This window comes from Epargyreus clarus, unplaced genomic scaffold, assembly GCF_041222505.1.
Source record: "Epargyreus clarus isolate Ecla_fem2 unplaced genomic scaffold, WU_Ecla_fem_2.2 ptg000019l, whole genome shotgun sequence".
NCBI lineage: Eukaryota > Metazoa > Arthropoda > Insecta > Lepidoptera > Hesperiidae > Epargyreus > Epargyreus clarus.
The window spans coordinates 8,097,437-8,115,809 of NW_027332227.1; the positions used below are offsets into that span (position 1 = coordinate 8,097,437).

General features: G+C 32.7%; 1 protein-coding gene and 1 long non-coding RNA gene across 6 annotated transcripts; one reads left to right on the top strand and one right to left on the bottom strand.

Annotated features, from left to right (window-relative positions):
* Positions 1–11,101: 11,101 nt before the first annotated feature.
* Positions 11,102–16,563, bottom strand: Rab27 (RAS oncogene family member Rab27). 5 transcript variants are annotated; one of them, XM_073083471.1, is made up of 6 exons: positions 16,396–16,563; positions 15,929–16,090; positions 14,918–14,985; positions 14,450–14,564; positions 13,985–14,181; positions 11,102–13,664 (listed from the first exon to the last, which is right to left on the bottom strand). In XM_073083471.1, the coding sequence occupies exons 2-6, from the start codon at positions 16,070–16,072 to the stop codon at positions 13,559–13,561; spliced, it is 630 nt and encodes a 209-aa protein (XP_072939572.1). In that variant the 5' UTR covers positions 16,073–16,090; positions 16,396–16,563; the 3' UTR covers positions 11,102–13,558. The 5 variants fall into 5 exon arrangements, with proteins under 5 accessions (XP_072939572.1, XP_072939574.1, XP_072939573.1 ...); XM_073083473.1 differs by lacking the exon at positions 16,396–16,563 and adding an exon at positions 16,297–16,318 and having other exon boundaries at positions 15,929–16,087; XM_073083472.1 differs by lacking the exon at positions 16,396–16,563 and adding an exon at positions 16,297–16,313.
* Positions 16,564–16,737: 174 nt separating this feature from the next.
* Positions 16,738–18,078, top strand: LOC140749978 (uncharacterized). The gene is made up of 3 exons (XR_012103145.1): positions 16,738–17,003; positions 17,670–17,767; positions 18,038–18,078. It is a non-coding gene; the product is annotated as an uncharacterized LOC140749978 (long non-coding RNA).
* Positions 18,079–18,373: the final 295 nt, after the last annotated feature.

Here is an 18,373-nt window from a genome sequence, read left to right on the forward strand (position 1 = left end):
ACCACACTTAAAATGTCTAATATAATTCAAAGCTCTTAATGGCGTAAAAGAGATAACTTTGATTTAATGGCGTGTGTGAGGGTCGCGACTGCTCGTGAATCAGCGGCTGCAAAAATGAACGCATAAAAATTCCAACACAGTAAAGCACGTTCTGGTACTATGCTAGGAATAAACATTTTGTAAAGCTGCGCCTGACAAATTGGCGTCATTATAATTATCACTCGTTGGCCCAGAATCTAATTAACGTGGAGTTTGAACCAAACAGAGCGCAATCATTTTTTGTTCTGCGCAAATAATATCATCATATTAAAAGTATATTTGATTACCTCGTCTATAACGTTCTCTTGGTACTTGTACACAACAAGAACATCTGCGAGCAACTCTCCGTCTAATCTGCGCTGACCCTAAGAGTTGCGGTAGAACTCACGAGCCATCTGTTGGCAATTATGATTGTAATTGCTTGCAACACCGCACACCACGTCGTTCCTTGTACATATGCTTAATTGGTGTTGCCATTTAGCTGTTAGTTTGATTGCTGCATTTATATAATTACTAGCTTCTGTTCGCTTCTTAGCTAGATCGCGTTACAGACCAAGTTTCATGGGAATCCGACGCGTAATCACGCAATTGCCGTGTTTTCTACAAAACCATTCACTACTGTAGCCCGTGAATATTGGTAACTTTGTATCGTAGTGCAAACAACTCTTACTAATAATTTAATCGATTAGATACATCATCGACCGACTGGCCACCAGTCTAGTTCAGAGGGAGATGATTAAGGCCATACTCCACAACACTAGCTAATTACAAATTGATGGACTTCACTCGCGATTTTTTTAAACGTTATTGATTTTAACCATACCGATAAAACTAATTAAAAATTATTTTAATTTATAAAACGCTCTTAGCTCCCAAAAATCAGAGATGCCTGTCTGGGTTTTGCAATTGAAGGTTCAGCCGCCATAATGTAGGTAAGCCCTACTTATAAATGCATCATTACTATCCCAGAGATTCAAATAAAATTGATCAAACAACGTACTAAACAATCTTTCACTTTCGTAATTAATGTGGATTTAACAGTATTCGTTAATTTCATTCCCTTCGGGGCGCGTAATTCCCAAATTACATTTCCGTTTGGGAGTGCGAGTATTAAAATCTGTTGACATAAAATGTGACAGCACTGAGGGTGCGACTCCTAGGGGAGTGATGGCCAATATAGGTGGAATGTTGAGTTCCTTCTCCCCTTTATTACCCACACTAGTAATGGTAAAAGAATCATAAAAATACAAATAAAACAAAAGAAGTAACGCCCGTTATTGATAATCGATCTATCCATTTTTTGCCTACCAGAGATCAAAATTTGTATTGTATTTTAAATAATAATAAGTATTAAGAGCTTCATTTAATATTTTAATGGATCATATTTTATCAGTAGTTAATATTAAATTCCAGTCATATCAGGAAGTAATGACATGTATGTAATTAAATTGCAATGCAATTTAATCGAAGACTTTACAAATAAATAAAATTGAATTGTCTGCTTGTGATATCAAAATAACAGCTTTTTACAAATTTAATATTAAAGTATATACGTTTAGGTAGGAACTTAAAGCAATAAAGCAATTATTACGTTTTTCGTCTGTCTGTCAGTTTGTCTGTCTATTTGTTTCGGCTAATCTTCGAAACCGCTAGACTGATTTTGATTAGACTTTCACGGGCAGTTAAATAGGCTACTTTTATATTATTAGAAAAAGAATAATATTCCGTATTAAAAAGTAAAACCCATAAAATCTCAAGAGTATGCAGTTTACTTTTAAACGGGTAAGACCGCGAGGCACAGCCCGTTTTTCCAATAAAATCGTTGAACATTTGCAGAAAAGCATAGCGCGGAGGACTGTGAATGAACAACATTTTCAGTTACTCTTTTTGCGATGAAGCTTCTCGTATGGCAGAGAACAAAATAGTGAGTGCTTTCAATGCATGCAACATTGGCGATTTTTAATGGATCGTGCGTTATAGTGTTTCGTTTCAAAGGCCCATCTATATGTGTTAAAATGCTATAGGTGTGGATAAAATCGAGCTTATAATGTCCTTTTGTAGGATTGTATGTATTAAAAGTTGACAAATTTTTACCCGACTGCCAAGGAAGGGTTTTTCGCGTGTATCTTATACGTTTGTCTTTCTTTATACCCTCGGATCTAAGAAACGGCTGGATGAATTTCGACAGTTAAGGCACCGTATAAGGATCTATATACACACGACAGTTAAGGCACAGTATAAGGATATATAGACACTTGTACTGTGGTTAAGGTGTTATTATTTATATTTAGTTCATTTTTAGTTTTGATTATCAACGTTATCCATCCATTACTTCCTAGGAAAATTACCAAGATCATCTTTCAGAATAGAATGTCAGGTCTTAGTCATCATGCATTGTTATGATAAATATGAAACACTCTCAGGTACAGTTCCATTCTCGTTTCGCGTAAGAGGTAACTCTAATTTTGCAACAGGAACTAAAGTAGAAGGATCAGGAACATTCTTAATCTTGGATATATTTTATGGCAAATTTATTCTCATACATAGTTTTAATGTATACTTGAATATAGTCATTTTTTATGTAAACGTACCGTTGACATCAAAACTGTTATTATAAAGATTAAAGCTCCTAAGTAAAGTAAAGCTAAGAAAACGTCGTCTATTTTTGTGAATCACAAACATGCACTTCAATTGTACGTGTATAGATAATGTAATATCATATAGCTATCCGAAAAGCGAGTGTGAAAGGATTGGGCCCCGATAGATAAGACGAGACCAGTGTCGTCGCCAGTAAACCCATCGCTGTGGACCCTACTTATCGTGATCTCTTCGTAAATTTCAATTTGAAATGACGTTTCACGTTCTATGAATCTAGTTTTGGGGTCCCTAGCACAGACGTTTTGTAACGAGAAAAATATTTATTGATGGAATATAAATAAATAAAGATAGAAGAAACCATATTGGATTTTCTGAATATTAAGGTTTACCTTACCTATTTCTCAAATATTTTATTTTTTGACTGAATTAAAATTGATGTAAAATTTTGTGGTTTGCAAACGATATTAACTCCTTGTTAATATATCGATCGAATTTAATCCAGTAGTCAATAATGAAAACCTCTGGATAACTCTCCACATTTTAAATGACGCTTCTTGTCGAAATATCGAAATAACGAAAACCAATACACGTACGCGGGTGAAGCCGCAAGCTCTATATTTTATGAAATCTGTTTTGGTATAATAACATCTCGTCTGATCTTGTGAGTAGGTATTGAAAATTCAGTAGGTGTGAAAAAGAGGAAGCTGATAACCTTAACCCATTTTTTCAAAGATAAACAGTTTAGTCTTTTCGCGAAAGAAGAACATTCGGTATTGTTTGTAATTATGCAGCCATCGCGACGTAGGAAGAGCTGTGTAAACTATCGAAGGTAGGCGTAGTAATGTATGGCTTATGCGTACCAAAACTTGCGATTTGGATTCAGGAATAAGATGTCCAATACAATTTTTAGTAGATTTAAAATATGGCAAATGTCCTCAGTTCATCTTCACTACATCCGTCACTTCGAACCAGTATCTCAGTAGTAGTAAAGCAGGTAGTTTAGTATAATAGTGGGCTTAAATTCTCCTCCTCTTTTATTAATTACGTTTCAGTTTTATAAAATAAACGTAATTTTTACCGTCTATTCCAACTATGTTAATTTACGGTGTATGTTTTTTTTATAAAATTGTCTGCCAACCGGGCGTTATTTTAAATCACATGGAAAAAACCTTAGCAATAATGGGTTAACTAGTGTTTAAAAAATAACCTGTGTTAATAGAATAAATCTACCACCAGCGTTGTCACTAGTCATGTATGCCTTTAGGCATGTTTGAATTTTGACGATCTTTTTTTCGGCGTTGACTCCAACTAGTTATGAGTAAGAAGCATAGATTTCTTTGCCCCCATACGAAATATTAGATAATTTCAAAAATACGCATAGGACTACGCCGATAACGCCCTTTTTCTAACTACGCTATAAAACACCGATTTTGGCGGAAATGTTGCGGATTTTTCCACGAATCGTTTAACCATTTAGCGATGATTTGTCTACCGATCTCGATTAATCAATTTCTCATTTTCATGTTGAGTCTGGCCAGCTGTTGGCAAGACCGATTAGCAACTTACTTTGCTAACTTTCGGCAATCAGTCAGTATATTTGTTTTATGTTCACACATGTTTCTTGCAGGTATAATTGCCATTTTCTAAGCTCAAATCCTCAAATCTTTATCAGCACTTCCTCAAACTTGCAGTGAAATAATAATTACCTACTTTGATTTGATTAATCTTGATCTCTCAAAGTAAATATAGACACAAGAAGTACTTACTTACAGCTGAACGTAGAGATTGACCTTTTTCGAAATCTACAACTATTACAAACACAAAAGATTATATCATAGGATAAGAACATTTTACCGTGAATCAATTTATGATGACTGACACCGTCAGTCAAACCAAGAAGCAATCCTGTAATCAAGATATGCCGACGTTCTTACGTCTTTATCGATGGTCTCATATGATTTATTATATTTAACGCGTATATTCACTTGCAATGCAAATATACAATTTCGTACGTTACTTGGCAAGCATGCGAATACTGTTTATGAAAGATTGATTGCGCGATGGTACACGAGGAATAGAGTTACTGCCTACACGCATATTTGAATGATTACTGTTTCAAAATTTAAACCGTCAATGAATCACGTGGTTCACTTACACTGCAATGGTTTAAAGGAAGATATTTGAATCTTTCGTATGTAGGTACAATACTCGTACATTTAAAGGTAAAATAATATTTAATTGTGTTAGGTTACCTAATCTCAAAAACTACTGAAACAATTTCAATGAAATTTTGTGAATATGTGTATACCTAGTTGGTTTCAGCTTGAAAGATAGTACTCGTATTACAGTACCTATATGGATTGTTGTAGCAAAATACTCAAAAAACTAAAAAAAACACGCTTTTATGATAAAATCAACTAAAAAGCTTTCGGTATTCTATTTCATTCTTTCATACATGCAGGGTAAGATAAGGATGTATGTTGATCTCTTTCTACCGAAAAACGGAGTTACTCACGGACAAACATACAAGTGAAGCTAATATAAAGCGTGTAAAAAAGTAACCCTGATGGTAATTAAATATAAATCGATATATTAATTTTATATGAGATACTATTGCATTTTCCATTCTAAAGACAATTATACATACATAATGAGTTATTCAGAAAGTCAGAATTTTTAACCTACATTATTTAGTACTTACGTTAGGCGCTAACGAAATGAAGGCACTGTAAGATCATAAAGTCCAAAAACAAGTTACTGAAAATTTAAACAACCTACATCTTGTAGCATTTAATTGTTTTGGCTTCGAAATAGCTGGAGAGCGCAACGCCTAGTTTAGGAGACATGTACCTAATTAAGATTAATTAAATGTAATTGCTTAACACGACATTGTAAACATTGAAACTGCAATTCTGTATTTTTATCATGAAGTAAGAAGAAGTCATATTATTTGTTAAAGTTAATTCTGACAAAAACCTAAATGTGTAAAAGGGCCACATTCGCACATCCAAAGAAGTCCATTTTATTATCTACCGATTATAGCTATAGGGATATACGTAGGATACACACGTTTTTAAATTTACAAAATAACTTGATACTTTGTTGATATAGGATTTCCAATTTGACAACATTTTATTGTCAATAAATTACGATCATACAATAAAATTGCACTTATTAGGTATATAATTGAGATACAAAGACAGCTTAATTTTCAAAACGAATACAAGGAAATTTAATTTTATAGTTTCACAACAAAATTGCTATAGAAAAAAAATAAAAAATAAATTTGGTGTTGAGTTATTTTAGTAACATCTAAAATATCGAATTCATAATGAAAATGGACTAGGATATGAAATGGAGTATCTAAACAAATAATTTCAACCCGAACATAACCCACTCCACTGAAACTTGTGCTACGCAAACAGATGAAGTGGACTAGATAGCTGAATATTGAATATTTAAATCACAATAGCGTCTTGATTTATCCCGCATACAATTTGAATACTACCGATATACTCCGTTGCAAATTCAAATATGATTTTAAACTTATTATTTCAGAATTTAAACAAAAATGTAGAAGCGCGGTAGTGTGTCAGCCAAGTTCAAAGAAAATATTGGCGGAGACAGCACCGTGCATAATGTCTAATTTTAGTGCATAATATCTATCCTATAGTTATATCCGACTGCGTAATGTTTTAGGGTTATATAGTTTTTTGAGTTTGTTGTCCATTGTACACAATGTGGTTGCACACACAGCACAGCACAGCAGCCCGCAGAAAACTAGATCGTGAACTAACGTGTCTCACGCTGCGTGAAAATTTCCACGTGCGGGGCCGTCCCGCGTGCGTGTTGAAAACCGCACGATATTGAAAACACCCTATGTGCGAGTTCCACTCGTACTTGGCCAATTATTCTCACTCTTTGTCACGCCCTGCAGCCCAAACGGCTTGACGGATTTTAACATAATGAGGTTGGATGGATGAACTGTCGTTAGTCATCTAAATAATGAGTGTGACATAGGCTACATTACTTTCCTTTTCAGTTCAACCAAACAGTTGTTTTTAGGGCTCCGTTAGGGTAAAAACGAAACCCTATTACTAAAACTCCGCTATAAAAACAAATACTAAAAATAAAAAAGTTGAAAATAATTGGTCACCATACAGGAAACCGCTATTTCTCGACATTTTTCGCTTTATCTATTGAACCTTAATAGCTAGACAGTTCAAATTTTCACAATGCATGTATTTTAGAAGCTTCGATAATAATAAATACCAAAAAAAAAAAAAACATTAAAAAGTTGGTGGTACCTTACCCTCCATGTGCGAGTTCGACTTGCACTTGGCTAATTATTAGTTTTTTTTTTATATATTTACTATTATATTTAGGTATATGTAATTGAAGCAGTAAACGTGTACTCTACAACAACTTATGTCACTGCCCCTGTGAAAACAGACGAAAAAGGATCGGAATCCTGAGGCGACTAAGGACTTATTGGGGTCTATCACTTACGTTTGCTGTAGTCCGTGAACATTAAAGCGAGATTTTTTTAAAATGTGGTATTTCCTTTTTTACCTAGAACATATCCATTTGATATCACGAAACACGAATTCATGAAAATTTAATCGCAACCTTTAAATAGAGACGAGTTTAATCTTAATGCTAATTACCTACTGCTGGTAGCTACCCTTAAGTATTTTTTAATAATATAGAAGTAATAAACAAGCATGTAGGCCACATGAAGGTAAGTGGTAAGAACCAGCCATGGTCATGTCAGTCATGGACAATAGACATCTGTAATCGAAGCACACAAGATCGAGCATGCAGTCCACTTGACGTTATAGTCTCTAGAGATTACGGACATCAGAACCTATATTTAAATATATTTCACCCACATAATCATAACAACAAGCACGTATTGTACTTAGGTATTATTCTGAACTACTGAAAGACAAATAATTCATTAAATGTCGAACATTGGTAATAGGTAAGGTAGAATTAATGTTTTCAGATGTTACGTTATTAAAATAAAACCAGGGTATAATTAGTTTACCAAAATCGTATTGAATCGATTTAAATTTAATGCATTTAAAGGTCATTATTTATTTAAAATTCAAGTAGTTGTAATAGTGTGTATTTTGGAAGTTGTATATAAGCGTAAAAAGTATGTACCCGTATAAAAATTAAATTCTCCAATAGTTTTATTTTTGTCGCTAATATTGTAAGGCCTTTGTATTTTTTTGAAGTGAGCACAATATTGTAGGGACATATTTTTAAGAATCAGCTATAATTTTTGAATCTAAATTTTGGTAGGTATTTCAAAATGATGTTTAGTTTAGAAAAATGTTGATAATTTATGGTGTATAATGCCAATTATCGTTTTTTTTATGTTTTTTATTTCCAGGAACTCTCAGAATTTTATACATGCTTTTAAATAAATATTACATTCAAATTGCAAAATTACGAATGAAAAAATACTTATAAAATAAAATTAAGTTGAAACTTACCTTAGATGTAGGTATTCCCAAAACTTAACGTAGGATTCCAGATGTAGAGTTTCAAATGTTACTACGAACGTCAACACTGCACTCGTTTTCACGCGATTATCTACTATCCTGTAAATTCATCTTATTGTTACAGAGCCGGTACACGCGACGAGATGGAACCACTACGCCTCTTCTCAATTCATGCCTTGCGTCTCACAGAATACACACGAGTTCGTATTATGGAGCTCGCAGAAGCCGGCTACACAATCTGTTGTCTTTCAATACATAAACAAACTGGCTAACATCCTGAAGCTAGCTTCATATGGCACGGCGCTACTATCAAAGCGGCTCCGCTCCGTATCGTTTTAAACGTGTGTGCCATATCGACGCTTTAAGAAATGCTACCTAACTTTTCCTAAACAAAAAACGTGATCTCCAGACACCGGCGAGCACAGACGCGGCGTACGAAATATTTGAGACATGAATATTAAAAGTTTTACGAACTAAAACGATAACAAAACGACATTGAATATGCCCGAGATTAGCGCTGGAGTTCTGTACGTGTATAGCTTCCGCGGCTGCGCTGTAGGCACGAACGATGCGTCTTTCATCATTGGACCAATTTGTACACTGGGTCTTTGCAACAAAGTCGATTTGAAAATGCATTGTGTTTCTCCGGCGGCCTAGTATTTGGGTTTCATCTAAAATAAAGCTCTAAAACAACACGCAAAAGACTCATTCGGAACGGTTTCGAAGAGAAAATACTGCAAGCGTACGGAGGGGCGAGGTGATTGCAGTGAGGCGAACTTGCGACCCCTCATCTCGATTCTAGTTTGGGGTTTCAAAAGCTATTCAGTAGGATATAACACGCTATACACGTATTATATTAAGGCTTGGCTCTAGGTAAGTTCGATTTATTCTGTAGCATTATGGTATAGCACTCACAGCTCTATGATAATCATGAGCAAAATTGATGAATTTCCGTATGACTTTATGTTTTACAGATCACAGAAAAAAATCTCGTGGGAGTATCAATCTATGGACCTGTAAACTTATTCGCAATTAAAACAACGCACAGAAACCACAAAATCTGATAGCTTGCTACCTTTGCTAACTACCGGATTCACTACCTGTTAATTTTATAAATACCTACCTACCCTACCCTAGTGTAAAATAAATGTCATTTAATTTACACTTCTGTCAAGATTATATAAAGTAATATAAACGAGAAATTGAATATTTCTAATGAATACCGACCTAATTTCTAGCATATTAAATTAATCACAAATTATCCTAAAGAATTGAGGTAGCTATTTCTGAAAGTAGGTAAAAGTCTGCTTAGACTCATGAAATAAATTGGGGCATTCGATTCATTCATTCACCAAAATTCATGACGATTTCTTCGAAACTGAGCCTATTATCATGTGGAAGCTAATAAAACTTGTTCTACTTATCGGAATACTGAGTTAAGAACGAAAGCAATACGAACGCGTTGTTGAATTTTTGTAGAAAGATAGTTATGTTCATTCAAATTACCCAAAATCCGTTCAATCAATGTAGTAGATACGTACGGATAGTTGTTCCTATTTGATCTAGAGATTCGGAAATGGATTGTGTGCTCATTATTATGCGGGCCTATAATTTCCTTTCGATCCGGAACGTGTTAATTCATACGAAGCACGTGCGTTCATATGGGAATTGGGATAAATCGCTGGGCATACAGACCCTACCTACATCTATTTGATATACTTATATTGGTAGGTACTTATTATTAAATTGTTTCATACCTCACTGATCACTGATGTAAACATTATCATTCCATAGTTAATCTGTGGTATAAGAATGTTTACCTATATACAACTAAGTCCACAGGTAATTTTATAATCCACTTACAAATGTTGAATTTTATAATAGATATGAATATGAAGGAGGAAATGAAATTAATATAAAGAAGTGAAATTGTGGAGTTTAAGCGATACTTAGCCAAACCTCTGAGGTGACGGTAAATCTGCTACTTTTTAGCAATGTTGATTAACTTCTATCCGTTATTAATAATTATACCTAGATATTTCACAATCTCTTCCCACGCCTGCTGTATATAATAATAATACCAATCTATTAAATAATTCGTCTGCCAAAAATCGACATTTGACAATTTCTTCATACTACACATTGTCAAAGATAAGTGTGTATTTACTGGCCTTCCTATAACAAGAGCAAATGTATGCAATATAAATCATAGTATACCTTATACACACAACTAAACACCACTATCAGCACGTGACTCGCCACATTACAGACCATCCTGGATAAGTTGACTCTACCATATGAATAATAGACAAAGATTCAATTACCACACTTTATTACAATACACAATACATAGACAAGGTAGGTAATTGTTTACAAATTGACACACTTATATGGAATTCCACAAATGGCAGTCTGGTCAAGGATAATACAAATTTTAATAAATTTACTAACCTACAAATACTCGATTTATAATTAATAGAATAAAACTATGAAACTACATCAACAATGGTATTAAAATTGTAGAAACATCCTATTGATATGGATAGACTGATTATGGCGCTAAATCGGAAATATTTTAATACATTTTGAAGTATATCCGAACCAATAGAAATACGTGAAAGGTGCAATTACTACAAAGAATTATTAGATTAACTTTGAATATCTATTTGTAATAGTTATTTAGGTCCTTTAAATCTATAACATTAACAAGCTCTGTTTAAGGGCTCGAAGACAAAACTGCGATGCGACGCGATGCGAATTCGCAACGCAGAAAATTGCGATGCGAATTGCTGCGATGCGATATCGTGCGGCGTAGCGTCTCTCAGGGTGACCAACAACAACAACCACTGTGCGATGCGAATCAATTCGCAAGTTCTTGCGATGCGTCGAGGGAGCTCGCAGATTTTTGCGATGCGACGTCGCATCGCAGTTTTGTGTACGAACCCTATGGTAAACCTATTATTAATTAAGATTATATTAACTGAATCCCGGATAATTCTCAAGTAGGCAACAATAATCTAATTAATTTTATCATACCTACTATATTTAATTTGTCTGCATCTATTTTGCAAGTGCTGCCCTCTATGTGAGTGCTAGAAACTAAGTGTTATTTTAACGTAGGCTTCCATTGGTTTGGACAGACTCATAAAGGAATAACAATATCTGTTTTTATAGACGATTAAATATAAATATTATAAACGGTTTTCTTACCTATAACAATATTAAATCTCAATTATTCATGCCTATCAACTCACACACGTGCAACATCAACGTATATAATAAAATAATATAATGTAAAACGTATAACAATCTTGAATAAAGATCTTTTTGACTAGAATAACGTACCCTGCAATCTTTGTCAGGAACACAAGTGTTAAATAAATCACTATAACTACTACCAACATGAAAACTATATCATAATAATGTTAAATAATCATTTAGATGACATTCAATAATGATTTTAGACATAATTATATTACTCACTGTATAAAATGAAATAGGCGACATGTTTTGATCACGTGGACCATAAATGTACGAAAATTATATTTTTCAAAAACTGGAAAAGTTAATAAAATTTATAATAAATCATCAGTTTTGAAGTAAAATCAGCACCAAATACTTACTTAACCAAAACACAACAAACTTTAGAAATCTACAACCACACACACACACTCATAATATAATTTTATAAATTAGTATTTCACATAATTAACGACAAAGTTCTATAAAACTTTAAAAATGGCATTTGTTTTCTATATAACAAAAAAATATGACATTTGAATAACAAAAGGCGGTGCATCTAAACAAATTAAAAATGAAATATCTATTTTACTCAAAATTCTTAAAGTTAGGATCATTGCAAATTAATAATTATACACTTCATAGCTTCAGATATTTCAAATCGCAAATAACTTTTAAATATGAATTATAAATTATACAATAACTTCAATACAAGAACTTATAAAACAATGGATATAAATATTTCAAATTACATAACATCTTGATCATTATAAATATTTTTGTTCTCTTTAAGATAGTCAATAACAATATTTAGCTAATCTCATTCGAAACTTCAAGTTCAATAACTTATGTAAATATAATTATAATAATAAAATTTAAGCTTAAATTATTACGCTTACACCAATTAAGCAAAATGGAATGTTAAGTAGGGCGGAGTACACATTGTAAGCTTCACATAGGCTTTAAAATTCACCATCAATATTCTTTCACGTTCCATACATCCAATTTCAAAGATGCCATATAATTACTTGGACCCACATTGCGTACACTTTAGGGTCACCTACAAATCGTCACACGTCACGTATGCCACATATATTTTACTTTTCATTCGTCCTTCTGATCTTGCATTATTTTGCGAACACCCTCCACCCCTCCCCTTTCTTATGCTAATGACATTTCAATACTAAGTGAATGATGAAACTCACAAAGTCTTCCATTAATTACGCGAGGATTATATCATTATTTACTCACTTTAAATATTTTACTAAGGACTAGTTGACTAGTATTTACGACTAGATAGACTGTAGGTAGGTTATATTGTTCGAGACCCCCTCCTCCCATATGATTGGGTCAAATTGGGCTCGAACTCCTCCCTTGGCTATTTGCCTCATGTAATTAATAGATGCATCTTAATATGCTCTTTCACCAAGCTACCTTTGAACGTGTGACATAATTTCTGGATGACCCTATGCCAAATTCGAATTTTATCATCTCATCATACATATTATAATTCAAATAGGAATAAAGGACTTTTATAATTTGCCTAGAAATATGTACACAAAGAATTACACTAATACTCGAAAGTACATTACAATATAATTTAGCAGCACAAAGATATAATTTAACTTGAAGCCAAAGCACAGAGTAGCACACTTAAATATGAATAAAATTGATTTGTACTGTCATTAATGATATTCCCGAACTAGGTGAACATGTCCAATATTTAATGTTATAATGAAATGATACAAGTGACTTGCCCGCAAACATGCAATAATTCGACAATACATGGATTTATTGTCAATCATATTGTGCGTGTAGGTACCAATTCATTTTCTACTCTTTGTGCTATATTTTTGACGTTAATTTCAAACTAAAATAGGCAGTAACTAAAAACATAATGTAGGTTAAATTCCCACAATAATACAAAGTATAGAAATCAAAATCAGTCTCATAATAGAGCAGCCGTTTAAGTTGAAAAGTTTATAGCGATTCAATATTTCTATTGTAAGTCAATACAAATAAAGGACAAAATGGAGTCCTTTACAACTTTATATAAGTAAATGATTGCTATAAATCTTTAATATAGATTGAATATTAGATTAAAGGCAGAAAAAATGTACTCAGTCACCAAGTCAAATGTAAAAATTGTAGAGATCACAGCTATAACTTCAACATGCACAAAATTTCTTTTCCTGTTTAGCGGCAAGTTTTTGGAGAGATTGACGACGCCTGCCCGAAGCACATAGCATCGCGTATTCCACGGATGTCTCCATTCTGAAAGTAAATATATTCATAGTACATTAATGAGAAACTTCATTGGTACTAACTAAATAGAGTACTTCATGTTTTCGCCATCAAGAACTGTTATTCGTGCATTGCCAGCCAGCTGCTGTCGTTCCAAGATTCTGTTACATACGGACATACAGGTCAAGTTAATAGAAGCGTTGTAAAAAGCAGCCTCCACATAACCAAGCACAGTGACTATACCAAAAATCTTTTCCCCATATGCCTAACAAAAGTAGTTATAAATCATAAATGTAATAAATAACCTAATACCTACTGGTAAAAAATCGTATTTTAAAAATACCTCTCACCTTAACATGATCCTATCAAGCAGAATTTCAATGGCACGGTCAATATTCTGTCCAGTTTTGGCACTAGTTTCCAAATACGGCAAGTTATAGTTCTTTGCAAATTCTCTGGCACGGTTTTGGTTCACAAGTCGCTTCTCCTGAAGATCACATTTGTGACCACAGAGTACTATATCAGGGTCATCATTTAAACTATGTGTCTGAAAAAGTCATCCATAGATATTAAAATAAACTATAGTAAGATACAATATTCTAGCAAGTTTTACCACATAAATCGTTAAATTTATATAAATAAAGTAGCCAATTCAGTCGAATAACATAGACCGCATGTTTATTTACTACTTCTATATTATAAAGAAAAAAAATAATGGATAATAATTGTCTCTGGATTCATTGTTTGCTTTCTAACATTGTTATACCAGATTTATTATATTTTTTATACACAGTTCCAATTGTAAATATGCTCACTTTTAACTGTTCAATCCAATTCCTTACTTCCAGAAAGGAAGCTTCATTTGTCAAATCAAAGAGCAGAAGAAAACCCATCGCATCACGATAAAATGCAGTTGTCAGGCTTCTGAACCTAGAAAAAAAACAATTATTATAATTCAAAGATTCCAGAATTTATTCATAAAAATAATGTATCATATTCCCAAGTTTAGGACAAAATTTTTGACAGGTTTTTTTTATATTTCTAATATTTAATATTGACACACAGCTACATTAAAAAAATTACATCACAACAACTGTAGCTTATTGTATTGTAGAAAACTTACTAGTAGTAGTAGACTAGACTACTACTGCTACTACTACTACTACTACTAGAAAGCTTACTGTACTTTAGAAGAAAAAACTTTTAACCTGAGCCTAATAATTTTGTATAAGTTGCAATATATAAATTAATACTAAATATTGATTATATGTCAAGATGTTTACCTTTCTTGGCCTGCAGTATCCCAAAGTTGTAAGTGTATGCGGTGCTGCCGGCTACCTTGCTGATAAATCTGGAATTTTGTAACAAACTATTAGCTCCAGCATTAGAAATAAGAAGAAAATAAAATGTAATTAGCAAATAAGTATATAAGAAATGTAGAATAATTAAGATAGAAAAAGCAAATGTAAATAAAGAAACAATATTTTGTTTTATTTTTAAGAAAGTAACGAAATAATAATAAAATAGAAGAGTAAAATAGAGCATAGAATAGCATACAATAGGTGAACCGATAGAAATAGAATAATTAAAATCAAGAATAAAAGAGAAGTATGAAAGAAAGATCAGGCATGAAGAATAAAAGTACGAGAGGCATACAATTGAGAACTAGTATGGAAGAGTATGTAGTTTAAAAATGTCTCTGATACATGTTAGAGGATAGGAGTAAAAAAAAAACTATTAGCAACTTGTGTATTACTTATTATTAGATTTTTAAATATTTTTAAGGAGAGCTCCCCAGGACCTTCTCCCTTCTTAGAAATTGCCTACAAGGATACACTTATAAATGGGTGCGCCACTGGGTGTAAACCATGCATGCCTACCATTAACCACATAACCTCCAGCTAAATGCCTTGAGAAGCAGATTGCAGGATAAAAGGAGATTAAAAAAAAAAATATTTTTCCTTCATTTTATACTAGTTTCCTATACAATCCTACTACCGTTTGCACACAATTCATTTCATTTGAGGTATATTGTTTTCATTCTAAACCATATTTTGAGTTTTCTAAGTATATATTTTTAGTTTTCTATATATTATTCTTATTTATACAGATTCTGTGAAAAATGATGTGCAAGTTGTGTTATTTTAAAGTAAATAAGTAGATAGTCATCTAAGTATATTTTCAAGCTTCCATATGGGACAAATTTCTTTTAAAGAGCACCGAAATATAAGTAAGTAAGTAATCAAACAATAACACTTATATACAGTAAAGAAAAATCAAAAGAAAATACTTACCACAGTTTTTTCCCTGAAGTCAATCCCAACAGTGGATATAAACTGAGTGTGAAATACTCCATCTGTATACTTGTACAGAAAACTCGTCTTCCCAACCCCAGAATCTCCAACACATAATAGTTTTATCAAGTAATCGTAGTCCATATTGATATCAGAATACTACTGAAAATAAACATTATCGCTTAAATAAACAATGAAGGGAAATATGATGACATATCGCTGAATCTTATCTAAGTTCACCGTGGCATCACTACTGGACATCGGGAATCAGGAAATAGTAGAAAAAATACAAAAAATCTTATAAAATCCAGTATCTCAGAACATCGACATTTATTTACAAAGGAGGACAGGTAGCCAGATGGTCTTACTATTAAACAGAAATGCAGTTTTCACAACAACACAAGAAAAAGAGACTTTATTATCACGCAGTAAGATTCATTTATAACGTCATACTCTACTGCACTTACCAAAATATGAAGAAAAAACAGATTGAAAGATCATCACAAAGAAAATATTTTTTCTAAATATGAAACCATGGATTCTTATATTTTTGCCTTTATGAAGTTATAAAGGTGATACCACACTAGATATAGTGCGACTGAGTTTTCTATCAACAAAATTGAAGTGCGTCGCTTCACGTTGCTATGAATACTACTCAGTACTCTATTTTTTTAATCACACCATTACTTAAACCTGAAAGCTTAACTAAATTAGAGTTAAAAAACTTAAAATAATCGAGTAAATAATCGATTCCAAACAGTTAATCGATTATTAAGAATCAATTATTCCACCCCTAAGTGACAGTGACTTATGTTACATGTGATTCTGACATTTATTCTCTTACATTTATTATTGTTATTATGTAAATAAACAAAATGTTTGTTTTGCATTTATATTAAAGCCTATAGTATGAAAATATAACTAATTTTATGAATTTAAATAGACTTGAGTATTCGTTACTATTTATGAGGAAGTTCCTTTTTATTACGTAAATATTATTAATTATTATTAGAGCAGTCAATTAGATCCAGTTATAATGTCGAGCAGTGAGCAGAATATAAGCCCTAAAGTGGAGGTTGAGTATTGGTAATTACATTTACTGAAATATAATATAATAATATTGACTGATTAAAGACATATTATGTAATCAATACATTGGTATCCTGACGTCGGTGCCGGTTTATTCTTACAGTAATTAAATTATCTAAGACGTTATTTATTTAACATTAAGATTTTATGTAACGTCGAGACCATTCAGGGTTTTCAGGTGCATAAATTTTCTTTCCATATTTCTTCATTCTCAAATAATCAGGCAGTACCCAATTACGTAAATAACTATATAAATCAGCGTCGCGTGCTTTAGAGTTGAAACTGGATAACTAGCATAAGTTATTGACTTAAGCTACTGTTCTGCCATCTCTCTAATCTCAAGCCATTGTGCTTGTATTTAGGTTCCACGTTTGACTTTATGGCACGCCTTTCCATTGATCAATGCTTAAAGCGACTGCTCCTGGTACACCAGATGTCAGTGTAAAAGGACACCATGAAACCCAGAGCCAGCGCTGAATGTAAAATGTATAAAGATAAAGATAATTTATTTGCTTTGAACAGTGAGAAAAGATGTTACATACAATATTAATAGTCTCTTATTCAGCCTTCTTCAAATCCAGCCTTATATCAAATGTATATTTGTTTTATACCACACAGCAGCTTGTGTTAAGTCTGTTCGTCTGTTTACCAGTGGAGCGTGTGACTATGGAGGCCATTGTTTAGCTCTAGCACAGATAATACAAGGCAGCACACCAAATGCCACAGTCTCTTGTAAGAGAGGACGTCAAGGTACTAGATAGATATATTTTCAATAGATATTTATTTTTTAGATAGATATTTATTTGATAAAGGGATATTTTTTTTTATTACAAATATAAATGTATATTCCAATGTAAATTTATGTAGTGCCACTGCAGAAGCATACTATTGCATAATTTTTTCACTTGTAGCCTTTGTAGCAGTTTCTGCTACAGGAATAGAAACTACTTTCAACTCTTCTTATATCTTATATATTCTTTCATCTTAAAATGTGTTCTTTAATAATTTTTTCCGTTTCAGGCTCTTTTGAAGTGGCAGTAAATAATACTTTAATTTATTCTAAACTGCAAACAATGGCGTTGCCAGACTATGAGGAAGTAGCCCAAGTTGTAAACGACGTGTCTAGAGGTGAAAATCCAAAAGAAATAAAAGGCCAACAACCAGTAAATTGTGTTGTAATGTAAAATTTATTTCACATTTCACTACTTAAAGGTAACAGGACATCACATTTTGTATAAAATATTGAAGACAAACTATTTTTTTTAACAATTTCATATTTTTTTTAATCTCTATAACAGTAATTGTGATATAATTATATATACTAAATTATAACTAGCACACAGCCGTATATTTTAT